At 36.3% G+C, this 16981-nt stretch overlaps 1 protein-coding gene and 2 pseudogenes across 1 annotated transcript; 1 reads left to right on the plus strand and 2 right to left on the minus strand.

Moving 5' to 3' along the window:
* The first annotated feature begins 397 nt into the window (after nt 1-397).
* LOC139881704 (probable LRR receptor-like serine/threonine-protein kinase At1g07650) lies at nt 398-5875 on the plus strand (annotated as a pseudogene).
* Nucleotides 5876-6195: 320 nt separating this feature from the next.
* LOC139881705 (U3 snoRNP-associated protein-like EMB2271) lies at nt 6196-9278 on the minus strand. The gene is given in 8 exon segments (XM_071866135.1): nt 6196-6279; nt 6466-6531; nt 6807-6985; nt 7377-7590; nt 7735-7959; nt 8121-8263; nt 8266-8462; nt 8827-9278. Coding segments are annotated over 8 exon segments (1560 nt in total).
* Nucleotides 9279-11900: 2622 nt separating this feature from the next.
* On the minus strand, nt 11901-13010 carry LOC139881706 (accelerated cell death 11-like; annotated as a pseudogene).
* Nucleotides 13011-16981: the final 3971 nt, after the last annotated feature.

Consider the following 16981-nt stretch of genomic DNA (forward strand, 5'->3'; position numbering starts at 1 on the left):
AATTATAAATATTTATTTAAGATTGAGTTTTATTAAAATAAATATAAGGATAAAATTGAAAAAAAAAACTCAATTCAGCCAAAAAAAAAGCTCAATGAATTTTATAAATCGACACTTAAAATGGACCAAAACAAATCTCATTACGAAACGATTGTAGTGGATCGAGGATAGTATGTATGTGAATGTATTATTTAGATATTTATAATTATAGCATATGATTGGACAATTGCTAAATTTATGTATGAGGGGTCCTCACTTCCCTGTCACGAATGCAAGTTGACTAACGTTATCATCTCACTGAGTCAATTTTTTTAAGTAAAAAATTGCAGAGAGTTTATATTCTACGTAACGTAACTAAGAGCTGCATATTGCAAAAGCAGTTTCATTTGTCATGGTCATGGAGAACAAGACATCGATTGCAAGTTCTATCATGCTCATTTTGGTTTGGCTACTGTGTCTGGAAGCAGCCATTAAAGCTCAAGCTCAAGCTCAAGCAGGGCAACTTCCTGATGATGAAGGTGATTGGCTAATTACATTTTCAGACTATGAAGTTTCATTTTATGATTTGGGTTACACTTAGCATTTAAAGGTGATTGATTGATTGTATTGTACAGTACACTGTACATTATCAAGCTTTATTTTTGTTAGTAAAGATTTCTTCTTTCTTCATTTTATGATTTGGGTTTTGTTCTAAATGTGCTTCTATAACTTCACCTAAATATATGGAATTTGAGAAATCCATCTTCATATATATAGTGGGATTTGATTGCTTCAAAAATTATGATTTTCTTTTAACGTACAATGAACTTGTCTTTGATCGAGTTCATCTGAGTGTGAAAAGGATTACTTTTATGTTTAGCGGTGCAACATTATAGTTTGATTTGTTGTGTGCACTTCAGTGGATGCTCTGAAAGAGATTGCAACTCAAGTGGGAAAGACAGATTGGAATTTCAGCATTGATCCGTGTAGTAATGATTCGAGCTGGGCGACCCCGGAATCGACAGCAAGACCATTGTACAACAACACACTCAATTGCAACTGCTCTTACGCTGGTGGTGTTTGCCATGTCTCCGGCATGTAAGCTTTCTTATATAAATTTTAGATTTTTAAATCTAAAATTCTTTGATTTTACATTCACTTGTTGTTTTTGTAAAACAGATTTCTCAAAGGACAGGATCTTGCTGGAATGCTTCCACCATCTTTGTCAAAGCTTCCACACATTAAATACATGTAATTAATTAGAGGTTCAACATGTGCTATTCTTTCATTCTACATAAAATTAAATGACTACCTTCCATTTTTAATAATAATCTATTCACTTCTTACAGCGATTTAAATAGGAACTATATCAACGGTACTATACCGCGTGAATGGGCCTCACTACAGCTCGAATATATGTGAGCTTTTGCACTTCCTCAATACTTTCAATATTGGCTATTTTTTCTGATTCACAGTAACACATGCGTTCATTCATTTCTTCAGGGTTGTATCCAATAATCACTTATCAGGATCTATCCCACATTTCCTTGGAAACGTTACCACACTGAGAATTTTGTATGTTTGCATTCTTTTTTCAATTTTATTACTTATACTTTTCTTGCAAGTATAATTTGGTTAGACTTGCTTTAATCTTGATGTTGACTATGTACATTTAGGAGCATTGAAAGCAACCAGTTTTCTGGATCTGTTCCATCCGAGCTTGGAAATTTAGTCAACATGGAAATCATGTAAGTCTTCATTTTTTTTCCAGTTATAAGTTCTTGCTTCTTGATTATTCATTTGTAGATATTCAAAACTCATACGTAATATTTTTTTTCATTGGTTTTGGCTGCAGGATTCTTAATGCCAATTATCTCACAGGAATCTTACCTACAAATCTTAGTAATCTTTTCAAATTAACCGAGCTGTGAGTGATCTTAACTCTTAAGCCTATATAAATGCAATAGAAGTATCTGTATTGGTAGTTTTATTGCTCGTTATTTTGATCAACTGTTTTATTGCAGAAGGATTAGCGGTAATAACTTTACTGGAAAAATACCTAATTTTATCCAGAATTTCAAACAACTTAAGAAGTTGTAAGTGCATAATCCACTTTTTTGTGCTTTTTTTCAAGATAAAATATTGTTGTAATCGCAATCTCTTCTAAATGTGTTGTTGGCAGAGAAATCCAAGCAAGTGGTCTTGAAGGACCAATTCCTTCTAGCATTTCTGAGTTGACTGGATTAACTGAGCTGTAAGTGATGGCTTTCAAATTGTTAATTCTAGACATTTGACAGCATAACAGGTTTAAAATAATCATTGTGTATTCATGATGCAATTTTATGCAGAAGGATCAGTGAATTAGAAGGTGAAGCTTCACATTTCCCTAACTTGACCAACCTGATTAACTTAACTAAGTTGTGAGTTGGTCTTACACTTGCTTTATTCATGATTCATTTTTCATTCTTCCACTATAAAACTTGTCCAAGTTGAATTTCTTGGAGCAAAAGTATTCGTTCAGTTGATCTAACAGTTAGGACATCACCGCATCAGGATGTTAAGAAGCTGCAACCTCACTGGTCCAATTCCTTCGTTTATGCAAAACATGCCATTACAAATGTTGTAAGTGTGGTTAATATCATTGCTTATTCTTCAATCTTCTCGTACACGTAAACATGGCATGATCTACTATTCTACTCCCTTTTTTTTTATTTTATGTTTAAGATATAGTGAATAGTTGTGACTTTGAATACAGAGATCTTAGTTTCAACAAACTTCAAGGCAGCATTCCAGATTTACGAGGTTCAGAAGGAACCGAGAACATGTAAGCGATGCTAGTTTGATGGTTTCCGATCTTAGGACCTTGTTCTACTTGAGAATTCTTTAGCTATCTAACTGCAAAGAATAGAACAAATCTCTGCTTAATCATTCTGTACTTTTGTTTGTAGGTTATTGACAAGCAACTCACTGAGTGGACCCATACCTGACTGGTTTGATGACAGAGACCCCGGTTTGTACGTTGGCAGTTGCTTTCGCAAGTAAGCGTTATTGAGTTATCCTGCATTACTAATGAAGTAAATTTATTTCTGACATGCAGCCGGATAGATCTTTCTTACAATAACTTATCAGAGAGCACGCTGCATACCTGTGGAGACAATCTGTAAGAATTTCTCTGTTTACAGTTTGTTTTATATAGATTCATGTTATGATTTCTTGAAAGTAACCTTCGGTTGTTTTTGCAGCAACTTATTCAAGAGCTTTTCTGGAGAGAACCTGTGAGTTTGAATTAAGTCGTAAACCCCATTATTTGGTTCGTTTTTGTGTGTATAGCTAATTATTTGCTCCTATGCTACATTTAAATTTAGCGAAATTGGAAACTGCCCAAAGGCCAATCCTTGTTCGAAAGGTGCATTTTTAAACAAATTCTTTCCACTTCTTAGGATTCTACTTTACATCATCTGATTAGATGGTTTCTTTTTTTGTGCAGTTATCTATTCCTTGCATATAAATTGTGGTGGAAACATGACAAAAATTGGCGATACTGTCTACGAAAATGATGGAGAATTCGGAGGCTCAACAAAATTAGTTTCAATGAATAATTATTGGGGATTCAGTAGTACTGGATTTTTCTGGGATCGTGAAAAGAGTGAGAACTACTATATTGCAAATAATGTATCTACACTCACAATGCCCAACTCAGCATTGTATACAAATGCACGCCTGACTCCTCTTTCACTCACATACTATGTCCGGTGTATCGGAAATGGAACTATACCGTCAGTCTTCACTTTGCTGAAATAGTTTTTAGAGACAATAGATCATTCTACAGTCTTGGGAGACGGTTGTTCGACGTTTATATCCAGGAAAAACGTGTATTGAAGGACTTCAATATAGAAAATGAGGCAAAAGGAGTTGATAAGGAAGTCATTAGGAAATTCATCACATTCATCACAAATAGAACATTGGAGATTCGGTTTCATTGGTCCGGGAAAGGGACAACAGCTCTTCCGACAAGAGGAAATTATGGTCCACTTATATCAGCCATATCTGTCGATCCTAGTAAGTAAAATATTCCATACAAAAGACTCACTTTCTCTGATTTCTAGGATAGTCCAAGCCATGAGTCATGAAAATCATTGATATTTTTGCTTACAAATTTTCCTTTCCTTATTTTTCTTCCCTTTTTTTTTGTGGGGAAAGATTTCAAGCCTCCTACCAGTGGCCGTAGGAAAATTAGAATCGCTGTCGGAACGGCAGCTGGTGTTCTATGTCTCATTTTCATCATATTAGGTGGTCTTTGGAAGAAAGGCTATATTAGGAGAAAATCACCAGAAGAACCAGGTACATTAAACCCTTTGTTACAGTTAGAAGAGCATTCATTATCACCTTGTATACATTACAATTCACCCCTTTTAACTTCCGTCTTTTGGACAGAGCTGAGAAAACTCGATCTCCAGACTGGATTTTTCACCTATAGACAGATAAAAGCCGCGACAAACAACTTTGATCATGTGAACAAGCTTGGAGAAGGAGGTTTTGGAATTGTCTACAAGGTATCTTACGACTCTCTAGATGCTCATTTATTTATTGACCTTGTCATAATGTTGAAACTAATGTAATTTAATAATGTAGGGTACATTAGCCGATGGAACTGTAATTGCAGTTAAACAGCTTTCTTCAAAGTCAAGGCAAGGAAATCGTGAATTTGTTAACGAGATCGGCATGATCTCTGGTTTACAGCATCCAAATCTTGTGAGATTATATGGATGCAGTATTGAAGGAAATCAGTTGTTGTTGGTATATGAGTATATGGAGAATAATAATCTAGAGCGTGCTTTGTTTGGTAAGCAAACACTAAAAAAATCATTTAGCTGGAATTGGCCGTATTTAATATCCTGTTTGATACATGAATGGTAATTTCTCCAGGAGAAGACAAACTAATACTAGACTGGACTACAAGATTGAGGATTTGTATTGGCATAGCCAAAGGCCTAGTTTACCTGCATGAGGAATCGCCATTGAAGATTGTTCATAGAGATATTAAAACAACAAATGTACTACTTGATAAGGATCTAACACCGAAGATTTCAGACTTTGGTTTGGCCAAGCTTGACGAAGAAGAGAACTCGCACATCAACACCAGGGTTGCCGGAACAATGTCAGTAGTCTTTTTCTCTAAAGAAAGTCTCAAAACAAATACTAATTGTTTCTTTTTTCCTTTAACAAATGATTATTGCCGTAGTTTGATAGTTTGCTCTTATATTTTCAGAGGATACATGGCACCGGAGTACGCATTATACGGCTATTTGACGTTCAAAGCAGATGTTTACAGTTTCGGGATAGTTGTTTTGGAAATTGTTGCTGGAAAGAACAATATGACTTGCAGAGGAAATGAAGACTATGTTTGCCTTTTAGATTGGGTACCTAATTACATCGTTTCTTTCACCACAAGTAATAACATATGTATCAATGGATTTCTTCTTTTGACACAAATATGAACCATGTTATCTAATTGCAGGCCCTTGTTTTACAACAAAAAGGAAATCTCATGGAGCTGGTTGATGAAAATCTGGAATATGAATCGAGCAAGGAAGAAGTACTTCGAGTGATCAAAATTGCCTTGCTATGCACTCATCCTTCACCGGCACTCCGTCCGACAATGTCTGCCGTCGTCAGCATGCTTGAAGGGAAAACCTTGGTCAGTGAACTAATTACTGATCCTAGTATTTACGGAGATGACGCCAGGTTTAAATTCCTGAGAGATAGGCTTGATCAAATTCTATCACAGAGCTCTTTCGAAACTCAGCCTCTAATAAACTCAGATCGAAGATCGAGTGACGGCCCTTCTATGGCGGTTACTTATACATCTCAAAGTTCATTCAACTCTACACAATAGGCTTCTACTTTCTGACACATACATGGTTTTACACTGTATGTTTTACTGTCATGCCATAACCAATTTTTATATTTTTCTGTAAATTAAAATTAATAAGTTTCTCTTGCCATTCTGAGAAGACAGCCTAAAAGGGCAGTGTTATAGTTAAGCTTCACCTGAATTCTTCCATAAAAGAAAAAATGACCACTATTGGTTTCTCGTATTGTTATAAAAGAAAGAATCCCAAAAGAATGACAGTGTACAACATATAGCTTTCATTAACTTAATTTTCTCAACACGAAAATAGTCAAAATTGAAGGGATTCAAAGTAATTGCCCTGTCTAATCTTCTGAGAGCTTAAGCCGCTGAATTGCTACTCCATTACGTGCTGCTGGAAGGCGCCCCCATCTGCCTAGACGAGGTTCCTGCATCAAAAAAAGTATTTTCAATTAAATTCACAATTCACCAGGAAGACATGAGCTAATCACAACCTTATCACCAAAGTAGAAACTTGTTGAAAAGAATAATCTAATGATTCCAAAGAGGACTTTCAACTCTAATCTGTTGTGATATGTAAACAATTGCTGTATTAACCAAGGCTATATGTTTACCTGTCCAACTCCAGCAACAAGAAACTCTCCGGACTTTGCGAAAGCCAGCGAATTTATAAAGCCAACCTGTGATGCACAAGAAATTTGACAAATCAAAAAGAGAAGTGTCAATAAAAGGATATGGCACCTTAAATTATATGCAAGTCATCTGATAGAGCAAAACAATAGAATTTTAAATACAAGCTTAGTATGAACTGTTAAGATTTTCCACCCCAAGTTTAGCGCAAAAGCTTGTTTTTACAGAATATGAAAAACAAACAAGATTTTATTGACTTATTCAAGCATGCTACACAGTGAATGGACAACAGGAAGTGAATGGACAACAGGAAGCTAGCACGTACCAAAGGAAGGTAATACAGAGGTCGAATGACTCTCTTTTCACTTTCTACAGCCCATAAACGGACAACACCGTTTCCAGATCCTGAAGCAACAAGATCACTGCCTCTACAAACAGCAGTTGAACTAACCCAAGAATATACTGATGCAGAGTTGTAGTTTCCAGTACCATGGTCACCATTTTCTGCAACGAGATTCATTTTGTCAAAAGACATTGCATTTTAGACGTTTCTTAGTTAGAGTAATTATCAATGAGGAGAGACTTCTGTAATTATCGTTAGTTAGTGTCCACCCAGTTGCAAAGTTTGACGAGTCAAGTAAGCTACCTAAATGAGTCCTTATTCTTATCTGTCATCTCTAAAACATATATGAACTGTTTTCTTACTGCCAGTCATCATCGACAAACAATTTTTTTTCCAGAAGAATGTTAACAGAGAATAAGACTCAAAATTTGATACTACAATACTTAATCCAGGTGCAAAAGCCACCATCTTTAGCATGTACGGGCAGGCCAAGGTAAATGTATAAAATAGAATGCGTTTCATGGTGAACACACATAATGAGAAATGAATTACCTATATGACCATTTAGGATTTGTGTATTAGTGTTGTCTGAATTCAACAGAGCATGAGCATTCTTAACAATATATACAGGCTTCTTCTTCTGTACACCCCAAAGCTCAAGACTTCCATCATCTGAGCCGGACAGGTAATCATCATTACTGATGAAACAACAACATTCTAGAGAAGATGCAGGAGCACGGAAAATCAACCGCGACTCTTCAGGAACCTGTGTAATAAGAGCCAGTAAACTTGAGATCTGAAACTAATCTGATAACAAACTGCACCATATGCATAACACCATGAGTATCACATTTGGATCATGCATGTAGTTCGGCATTTTGAAATGAGAGAAAGAGAGATAGAGGAATACCTTAAATAACTGCATAGTCCTGTCACGTGCAACAGTCAAAACCCGTTCTTTTCGTAGACAATCAATTGATAATACTTCACTTTGGTGACCGAATAATGTGCTTATGTAAGCTCTATCTTCTATATTCCATATCTTCACTGATCGATCAAATGAACCAGAAAAAAGTTCCGAACTTCCTTGCCTAAAAGTTAAACAAGAGACTGGTCCTCTATGACCTGGAAATGCCTGCAAAAACACGATTAAAACATAAGAAGCAGACGTAGGACAAGATCAATTAAATTTTAGGCCCAGTACTCCATTTCTGACTAAGATCAATGTCTGAACTACTACTTAAAACTTTACAAATCGTCTTATCGACGCTCAAACAATAAACCAAACCCAATTACCTGAACATGCTCTCCGGTACGGGTATCCCACAAATGAACATGACGGTCTAAGCCTCCACTAGCCAAATAACGACCATCAGGGCTTACAGCCAACCCAAGAATTTGTTTACTGTGCTTTGTAGCTCGACCTTGTGGGTCTTTTGCCCATGTGACTTCAACACTTCATCACTAGGCCATGTGTATTTTCCACCTTTACCACTATCAACATCCCAATGCAAAATAGTTCCATCTTTGGAAGCTGAAAATCCCTTTACATCATCATGAGAGAGAGCTACAGCAGTAACAGATTGTCGATGCTTCACCAGAACACGGAATTCATCTCCAGTTTCCGGTTTTTGAATCCTGATTTGAATGCATTATAAAATTTTAGAATACTGAAGAACAAAGTGAAAGCCAGAGAAATAGTATAAAAGTTTCGCATGAATGAGCTCAAGCAAGATGAAATACGGAAAAGTCCAACACAAAAACATCACGAGACGTGAAAAACTAGTACAAAGCCAAAGAATTTGATGGAGAAAAGCCAAGGACCATGCAGCTCAAACGTATTCAAACCAACAAAAATAAAACCTTCAATCCAAACTAGCTAAGAGAAACAGCTAATTAACTCAAACCAAGCAACAAATAGCTAAAACAGCATTATTCAAAGTAAGATGTCCAACAAACAAGAACCAATTTTCATTCTCTGTTTATAATTTGCAAAATGTACCTGGTTGCAATAGCTCGTCTAGCTCTACCACTATCTTCCATCTGCTCTTTATGCAAAATCTTAGCCACTAGAGAATCCATCTCTCCTTCCTTATCATTCCTTCTCCCTTCATCTTCTTCATCCTCATCTTCCTGCTCTGTTCTCACAAGTGACTTGATCTTCTCAACATATTCTTTAGCTATTCTATTCCGCTTCTCGTCCGCCGTCTCCAAATCCTCCATCTCACCCTCCTCTTCTTCTTCTTCTTCCCCGCCGCCACCTCTTCCTCCGCCACTGTAATCATCCTCCGCTTCTGAATCCGACGACGGGATGATGTCGTCGTTACCTGTCTTTCGCTTCTTCTTCGATTCCGATTTGAAAAATGGGTCTTCGTCAATTGAAGCTTTATTTCCCTTTTTGAAACCTCTCGGAGGAGGAGGAGCCCCTCCCTTTCTCTTAGCTGGCGGCGCCATGGTTGATCAGAATCAGCTGTTTTAGAGACGTTGAAGGCTTTGGAAGGGGTTTATGGTTTAGGGTTTTTCGGTCGACAAGAGTGAGAGAATTATGAAGTGTGTGTACTGAGTAAAGTACTAGAGTGTACATATCAACTTGTTTTTTTTTTTTAAATAAAAATTAGGCCGAATCGGCCGAAACCGACCCAAATTTTCGATTTTATCTGTTAATTTCGGTCGGTTTCGGTTTTAGAAAATTTTGAAGTTGGGTTTTTGATTCGGTTCGATCGAAAACCAACGAAATCGAAGATGATCGACCAAACCAGTACATGACAAAAAAAACAATTTTAATTTTTTAATATAAATTATTTAAATGATTTCATAATTTATATAAAATTGATCCGATATTTTTTTGTGTAAATGATCTTATTATTTTTCGGGTCTCAATTCCATCATTGTTTAGACTTTCTTTTTCTACGAGTTTTGCAAACCAAAGAATACTCAAAGGGAAGATTTGTCCTCACAAAACAAATTCTCGAATGGAAGATTTGTCAAGCATATATTGATATACGATGATGTGAATTGTAAAGTATTTTTTTTTTTAAAGAATGTATTGTAAAGCTTTGGTAAATGATAGTCGTTCCGTCTCTCAATATACATACTTTTAAAATTTTTATTTTATTTTAAAAAAAGAAATTTATATATAATTTAAATTAAAATATATTTTATTTCTCATGATATATTATTTTTTATGTTAATATTTAAAAAATATGTATCGAGAGACGGGAAAGTAATACATACTTGATGGGTGTAATTTAAATGTTTTTCCTCCAAAAGTTATTTGTTTTAGACTCATTTACCCACTAATGAATATCCATTAAAATTTAGTAAGCAACTATTTTGAAAGTTTTTTTCGTTTCTAAATCCAAGTGCTAATAAGGGGAGAAGGCATCAGACATTTGTCATAGGAACGATCAACAACTCTACAGCTAGGAACGTTCCCAATAACTCTACAACTTCTACAACTCTGAGAGATCTTCAATAAGCTACAACTCATTAATATTTTCAACAAGCCTACAACTCAGAACAGTACCAACAATATTATAACTCATGCATAACGATATATAAGCTCTCAACAAGACTACAAGCTACAACTCCAGAGCAGGCTCAAAAAGTGGTTGCTGTGGGAGTTAACAACACATCATCGCATTGACATGAGCGTCCGGATCTTTTTCTCTCTGGCTGCTCGCTTAGCAATTGGTGTCCTCTTAAGCTTCTCCAGTTTCTCCATCACTTGTTTCTGAATAGTCTCCATTGAATTCAGTAGTTTCTTCTCTGGCTGTTGGGAGCTTGTTTGGTTATGTGGGCTTGCTGGCTGTTGGGAACTGCCTTCAACATTTGCATCAGCTTGCTCCACTTCTCTGATCAGCAGAGGAGGTCTCCTTTCAATTGCCTGCAGCAGGTGAACAACTTTCATGTTAAAAACATAAATGCAAAATCGAGCAGCCAATGTATGTTTATGTATAATATTCCAATTAAGCAATGGGAGAACATATATATATATATATATATATATATATATATATAGAAAGAATAGAGAGACAGCAGCCAAGATCAAAAAGGAACTAACATTAAAGAAAGCAATTCATTCTAAACAAAAAAGACTCTGGTGATGTCCACTAGCTAATACCCAAATTCAACTTCACTGATCGAGACACAAAACCCATACATATTAATTCTAAGTTTAAAATTAAAGCTAACAGAATCAACAAACAATATACAAGAATATATTAATTATAACACCTCGAGGGAGGGAGAGATAGAATAGATTACCATCACAACATTAGTGATATCACGGAGAGGGGTCCGTCTTCCTCTTCTACCATTCATCAATGGCGCCGTGTTCTCTCCAGTTGCACGAACCGTCACAACATTAGTGATATCACGGAGAGGGGTCCGTCTTCCTCCTCTACCATTCATCAATGGCGCCGTGTTCTCTCCAGTTGCACGAATTGCGCCGTGTTCGATCGGCATTTTCAATCGCCGATGATCTCTCTCTCTTTTTCTCTGCTAAACAATCGAAGTGAGTAATATATATAGTAAAGGGTTTTGATCGATTTAGGAAATTTTTTTCAAAGTCAGTTTAGGAAATTTGTGAGGTAAACTGTATGTTTAATTTGTGATCGATTTAGGGTTCTCTGCTAAACTGTATGTTGAATTTATTTATTTATTTATTTATTTGAAATTAAGCTGTTGTCAGAGTCGCCGGAAGAGGAAGAGGAAGAAGAAGAAGAAGCATTTACAAATTAGTAAACTATAAAAACAAGAAAATATTTGACTATAGTAAAGGCAAAAGTGTTAATCGAGTCAATTTAGCAATTAGTTCGAGTCAATTGGTTTAGTTGAGTCAATTCAATGTTATGGAGTCTGTAAGAATGGAATTGGGCTATCGAGTATGTGAGCTCAATTCCCGCCCATATATAGTTGAAGGGTATTTTAGGCCCATAATCAATAAAGACCAACGTTTTGCTTCTTCCTAAAATCTATCTTCTCCCGCTTCTCGTAACTACCTTTCTTCCTGAATCTTCTCTTCTCCGACGAGCCTTCCGGCGATTCATTTCCGGCAGTAACGAGCTTCTATCGTTACACTTTCCTGATTATCCATTCATTCCATGGTACGGAGCAAATACCTGATCGTATGCCTTGAAAGCCTCAAGGAATTACCCCTGAAAATTAAATATCGATTCCAAAAATTAATTATTTTCTAATTTCTTTCAGCATTGCATACAATTCAAGCAGTATAACAGGAAAAAAAGTGAGAACCCCTTAAAGCCACGCTATGAACAAGACAAACAGAATTTTCAATTTTATGATGATCACCACTTTGAATGATCCTTATAAGAAGCAATTGAAAAGAAGATACAAGAGTGATGAGCATACTCAGTAGCTAAAATCTGCTCGAACAATACTCTAACCATGTCAACTCCAGGCTTTACTCTGAGAAGTTTTCTGGTATGGCTTCCAGCTATCCTCACAGTCTTCGTTTTGACATCCCCATCCAGAATAGCATTTAAAGTCCCAATTTGCTGTGACACCTCAGCCAGATCATGAATCTGTATGAGCCTCATCTTTACAAGGCTTAGGTGTTACTGAAAAAATGTTTATAACTCCGATAATACCAGCTTTTAACAACACATGTATCCTCGTGCAAAAACAAAAGCAATGTTAACTTAGAAGGAAGTTAAACGCCCGCAAAATTTTGATAGCGTTGCAATACTTAAAGGAAAAATTTGAACAAAAAGTCTGAAATCTTCCAAACGCAGCCCCATGGTTTTAGCCACGGGCAAGGACTAGTTATCATCATCATCAAGAATTCCCGGGCTCAATTCAAGCAGGCCAAAGCTTAATTTGAACAAAGTTTTTTACCATATAATGACCAGCTTAATTCAAAACTTAACTAAATACAGATATTTGTACCGAGCTCGAAAAAATCTAACTTTTTTACCATATTATGACCAGCGATGAGCAATGTAGATAGCATACCTTAGCTACATAGTCCATCTCGGCGAATTTAAACGCGATACCCAAGCAGCCAAACAGAGGCGACACGAGAGAGCAAGCGTGAGAAAACGGCGCAACTCCCAGCTCCATGTTTTGCTGTTGCAAGCTGTTGTTCAATGTAGCCGCCAATTCATTAAACTCGTCCCCCATCTTTCGTAGAGGCTTTTCGCTGCTTTCCAAAGAATCCGCCATTGATGACGAGTGATGACCTCTGTCTTTTACTTGGTTTTTTAATTCTGTTTCGGACTGCTGCTTCCACCTATCCAGCTAAAAAGGCATCAAAACAACCAAATCCGATTCATTAGAAGCGTACTGACACGGACATCCCAGAATAATCAGAGCCAACCAAACAATTCCGACTTAATTTGTAATCAAACAGCGCACCATCCTTAACCCACAAAGCAATATATTGGGATCTATAAACAGAGAGGGAAATTACCTCGTTTGATTGATTTGTGAGAAATTGGGCACTTAAATCTTCCAGCTACTTCATCAATCTTCTCAACAAATCTTTCTACACTTTCCCTGGGCACAATTTCACAGTGTTCGAGTACTTCCCACCTACTCTCTTCGTCTTTCCTGCAAAAATTTTCGCTCAATTTGTAACTAAATGGAAGTAAAGCTGCAACCTAAAATTGCAGAGAAGTATAACAAATCAGATTGAAATCGATCATTTTTCTTGGTTTCAGTATCGATCATTGAAACTCACAAGAGAGTTGTTCCTTTCATCGTCATTAAGCTCAGCTTCGTCTTCTCTTTGGTCTTCACTTTCTTGGATTCTGGAAAACTCGAGAATTTGAGACAACGAATCGATCAAGCTCACTTAACAAAAGGGGCTGGTTCAACTACTGTGGTTGCTTGCTTTTGAGCAGAAATAGAGTTCGCTTATGGAGCCAGTTGTGATAAATTTAAATGAAAGGGGTCTATATGTTAAAAAAGTAAAAGTTTAAGTACCGAATAAATAGTACCCCTAAGTTGATGAAACTGTCATCATCTTCCTTGAAACAATATATGACTTGTTTTTTGGTGTATGACTTATTGATGTTAAAATAGTGTAAGTTTCTTTTTTTAATTCATTTTTTTCCTTGAAATGTCTACGGTCCGTTTCCATTCAAAACTGATGGCGTTACTTCTTAAATTTATGGAACCGAATTGAATCGAAACAGTAATTTTTATTTTAAATGGATGGCTAGTTAGGCGATTTTGGTTCGATTCTATAATTTAGAAAAGAAAAAAAAAACCAAATAAAATCGTAAAAATTTCTTCCGAATCGGACGTGGCCATACTAATTTTTTCACATTATTATTTCTTTCCATAGCTTGGCTCAATTTATTTATTTATTTATTTGATAATTGCTTCGCTCAATTTTAATTAGCCAATTGCAGAAGGATATATCGACATATTCATGCATAACAAAAGAACAAAATTGTTAACTGATTAGCATAGCATATTTATTAATCTTAACCAAGACATATCTTCATTAAAAACGAACTGATTAAAAACATTACTGAGTAATTACCAACTAATTAAGAACTGATTAATGTACTACTACAACAATATCTCAACATCACTAGCTACACGTACTACAATAATTTCATTACCAGAAGAAATAGTATGCTAATTCTCAACTGATATGTACTTACTTCATTCAATTTCACTACAATTACAATTGAACGCATACTATCTCCGTGTCACAATACATGATCATAATCGATTCAATAGTCATAGTCGATCGTAAGACCTACTAATCTCCGTAACTTACTGTCGAAATTATTAATTATCCATTGCGCTACCTCAATTCCACCACAGATCAGTGCTTTCAATTCCTTTATGGTTTATGATCAAATAAAATTCCTTCATCGTTTGGATCGGATCATCGTATTCTTCTACCTCCTCCTCCATTCTCGCGAGCTTGGCTCGAGCTGCTTCTCTATCGCTGATCTTAACGTAATCGACATCGTTATCGTTTCTCAATCGAAGCCCTACGTCGAATTGCCCTAAATCGAAATATCCCATCACCACACTCTGACCGCCGGCGAGCTTTTTCAATTCCTCCATTGTCTGATGCTTGTCTTCCACGTCAACCCTTTTTTCCATGGCTAAAAGTGAAGCTTTGAACGCTTCTCTTTCTTTCTTTATCTCCAATACATGTTTGGCTTTCGCTAAAATCTCTTGCATAGTTGATGGCGGCTGTTCCTTGGCCAACAAGTCACATGCCACATCCGCGATTTTCTTTGTTTTTTGAGTTGTACCATCTAATTCCCTCGATCGTTTCTTGCCGACGATACATGAAGGCTTGGCCGCCGCCACGGTAGGGCAAACTCGAATCATTGTCGATCCACGACAAACCTGAGATAATTGAGGAAACTCGATCGAAGACTTATTATGTAGTTAAGAAATCGAACACTTGAAGAAAAGAGATTAGTAGTTTATTCCTGTTTGTTTTACTTATATAAATATATATATATAGGTTCAGGTTTGTATTGTAAAAAAATTTTCCTATTTTGTTTTTTCCTTGTTGTACTAGGTTTGTAAAAAAAATTCCTAATTTCAAAATATTTTAGTTCTCTCTTCAAATAATAAAATAAAATATATTCGATTCAAAAGTTAAATTGAAGAACTGCCGTTTGTAGCCGTTACTCCGTTATGTTTGTATATCATGTTTCAGGGCTTCACAATGCTTTGGGCCTCATTTATGTGCAAGGACTTTCCAGCCCATTTCAGTCATCGGAATTCCGGCCCATTTTAGCTATCAGAAGATGGAAATCTATCTGCTCATTAAAGTATTCACCTCCTTCAACTTCAAGCAGCTAAACAAAACAGGTAATGCCATTTAACCTTTCGTTTGCTCTTCAACTTTGTGCAAATGACATGGGATTTTTATATTGTGTTTATCAATTTGAAGGGAATTGATTCAATCCTTGGAGCAATTTCTGTTGATATGGGTTTGATCGAATTATTGAATTTTTGTTTGGCTGGTTTCTTGGGCATGGGTATTCGAAAAATTCTTTCTGATCTTAAATTTGGAACACTTCTCAATAAACTGTCCAACAAAAGGGAAAGCGAAAATGATTGATGCTGATTACAATGCTGATGAGTTGGAGATAAGTGGCTAACTAGTTTTGCAGGTGTGCTAGTTTGGATGGAGACGCTGATAGACTTTGTATATATTGCTGTGGCATGATCAAATAATACCAGCAGGATTGAGCTTGTTGATGGGGACAAGATGTTATCTCTATTTGCTACATTCATGAAGCTCGTCTTGGTGTTGTACAAACAGCATATGCAAATGGAGCATCAACGGATTATCTTTAAAACTTGGGCTTAGAAGTCGTGCTTACTCCAACAGGAGTGAAATATTTGCATGACAAAGCAGCTTGATATGATATAGGTTTTCTTCTATAGCTTTATGAGTCACTTTGGATATCGTATGCAGTTAACGAGTTTCCTGTCTTTTAAATTTTTTGATTGTTTTTTTCAGGTTCAGAAGAGCAAATGGCTGCTTTGAGGCTATTGGCCATGACTAAGCTAATAAACCAAGCTGTTGGTGATGCTTTGACTGGTTTACTCTTGGTGGAAGCCATATTGAAACATATGGGTTGGTCAATACACAAGTGAAGCGAGCTCTATCAAGATCTACCTAGTAGGATGCTAAAGGTCTGGTTCCTTGCTTATTAAAAACATGGTTTTCAGATCATCTAATCATAGATCAACCTAGGTTATCCACTTGATAGATAATGGAAAGGCTATATATAATCCATGTTGACTCTGTTATGTTTTCATTGAAATCTCTGATTGTCAGGTTATAGTAAAAGACAGAACAGCAGCTGTCACAACTAATGCAGAAACCGAGGTTGTAAAGCCAACTGGTATTCAAAATGCAATTAATGCTGAAATTGGTATGTGTTTATGTTTCTCCTTATTTTTGCATGTTTTTGGTGTATTTTTTTCTCTATGTTTTCACTTAATCTGATGGTTGATCATCTGTAATGCAGCAAAATGTAGCCGAGGCCGATCGTTTATATGACCATCAGGTACAGAGGACATCATTCGTGTATATGCAGAGGCATCAACAAACACAGGAAGCAGCCGATAGCCTTGTCAACTCTGTAGCAAAACTTGCTGACCAGTTTCTCGGTGACGGCAACTCTTAAAGATTACCT

This window comes from Rutidosis leptorrhynchoides, unplaced genomic scaffold (assembly GCF_046630445.1).
Source record: "Rutidosis leptorrhynchoides isolate AG116_Rl617_1_P2 unplaced genomic scaffold, CSIRO_AGI_Rlap_v1 contig184, whole genome shotgun sequence".
NCBI classification, from domain to species: domain Eukaryota; kingdom Viridiplantae; phylum Streptophyta; class Magnoliopsida; order Asterales; family Asteraceae; genus Rutidosis; species Rutidosis leptorrhynchoides.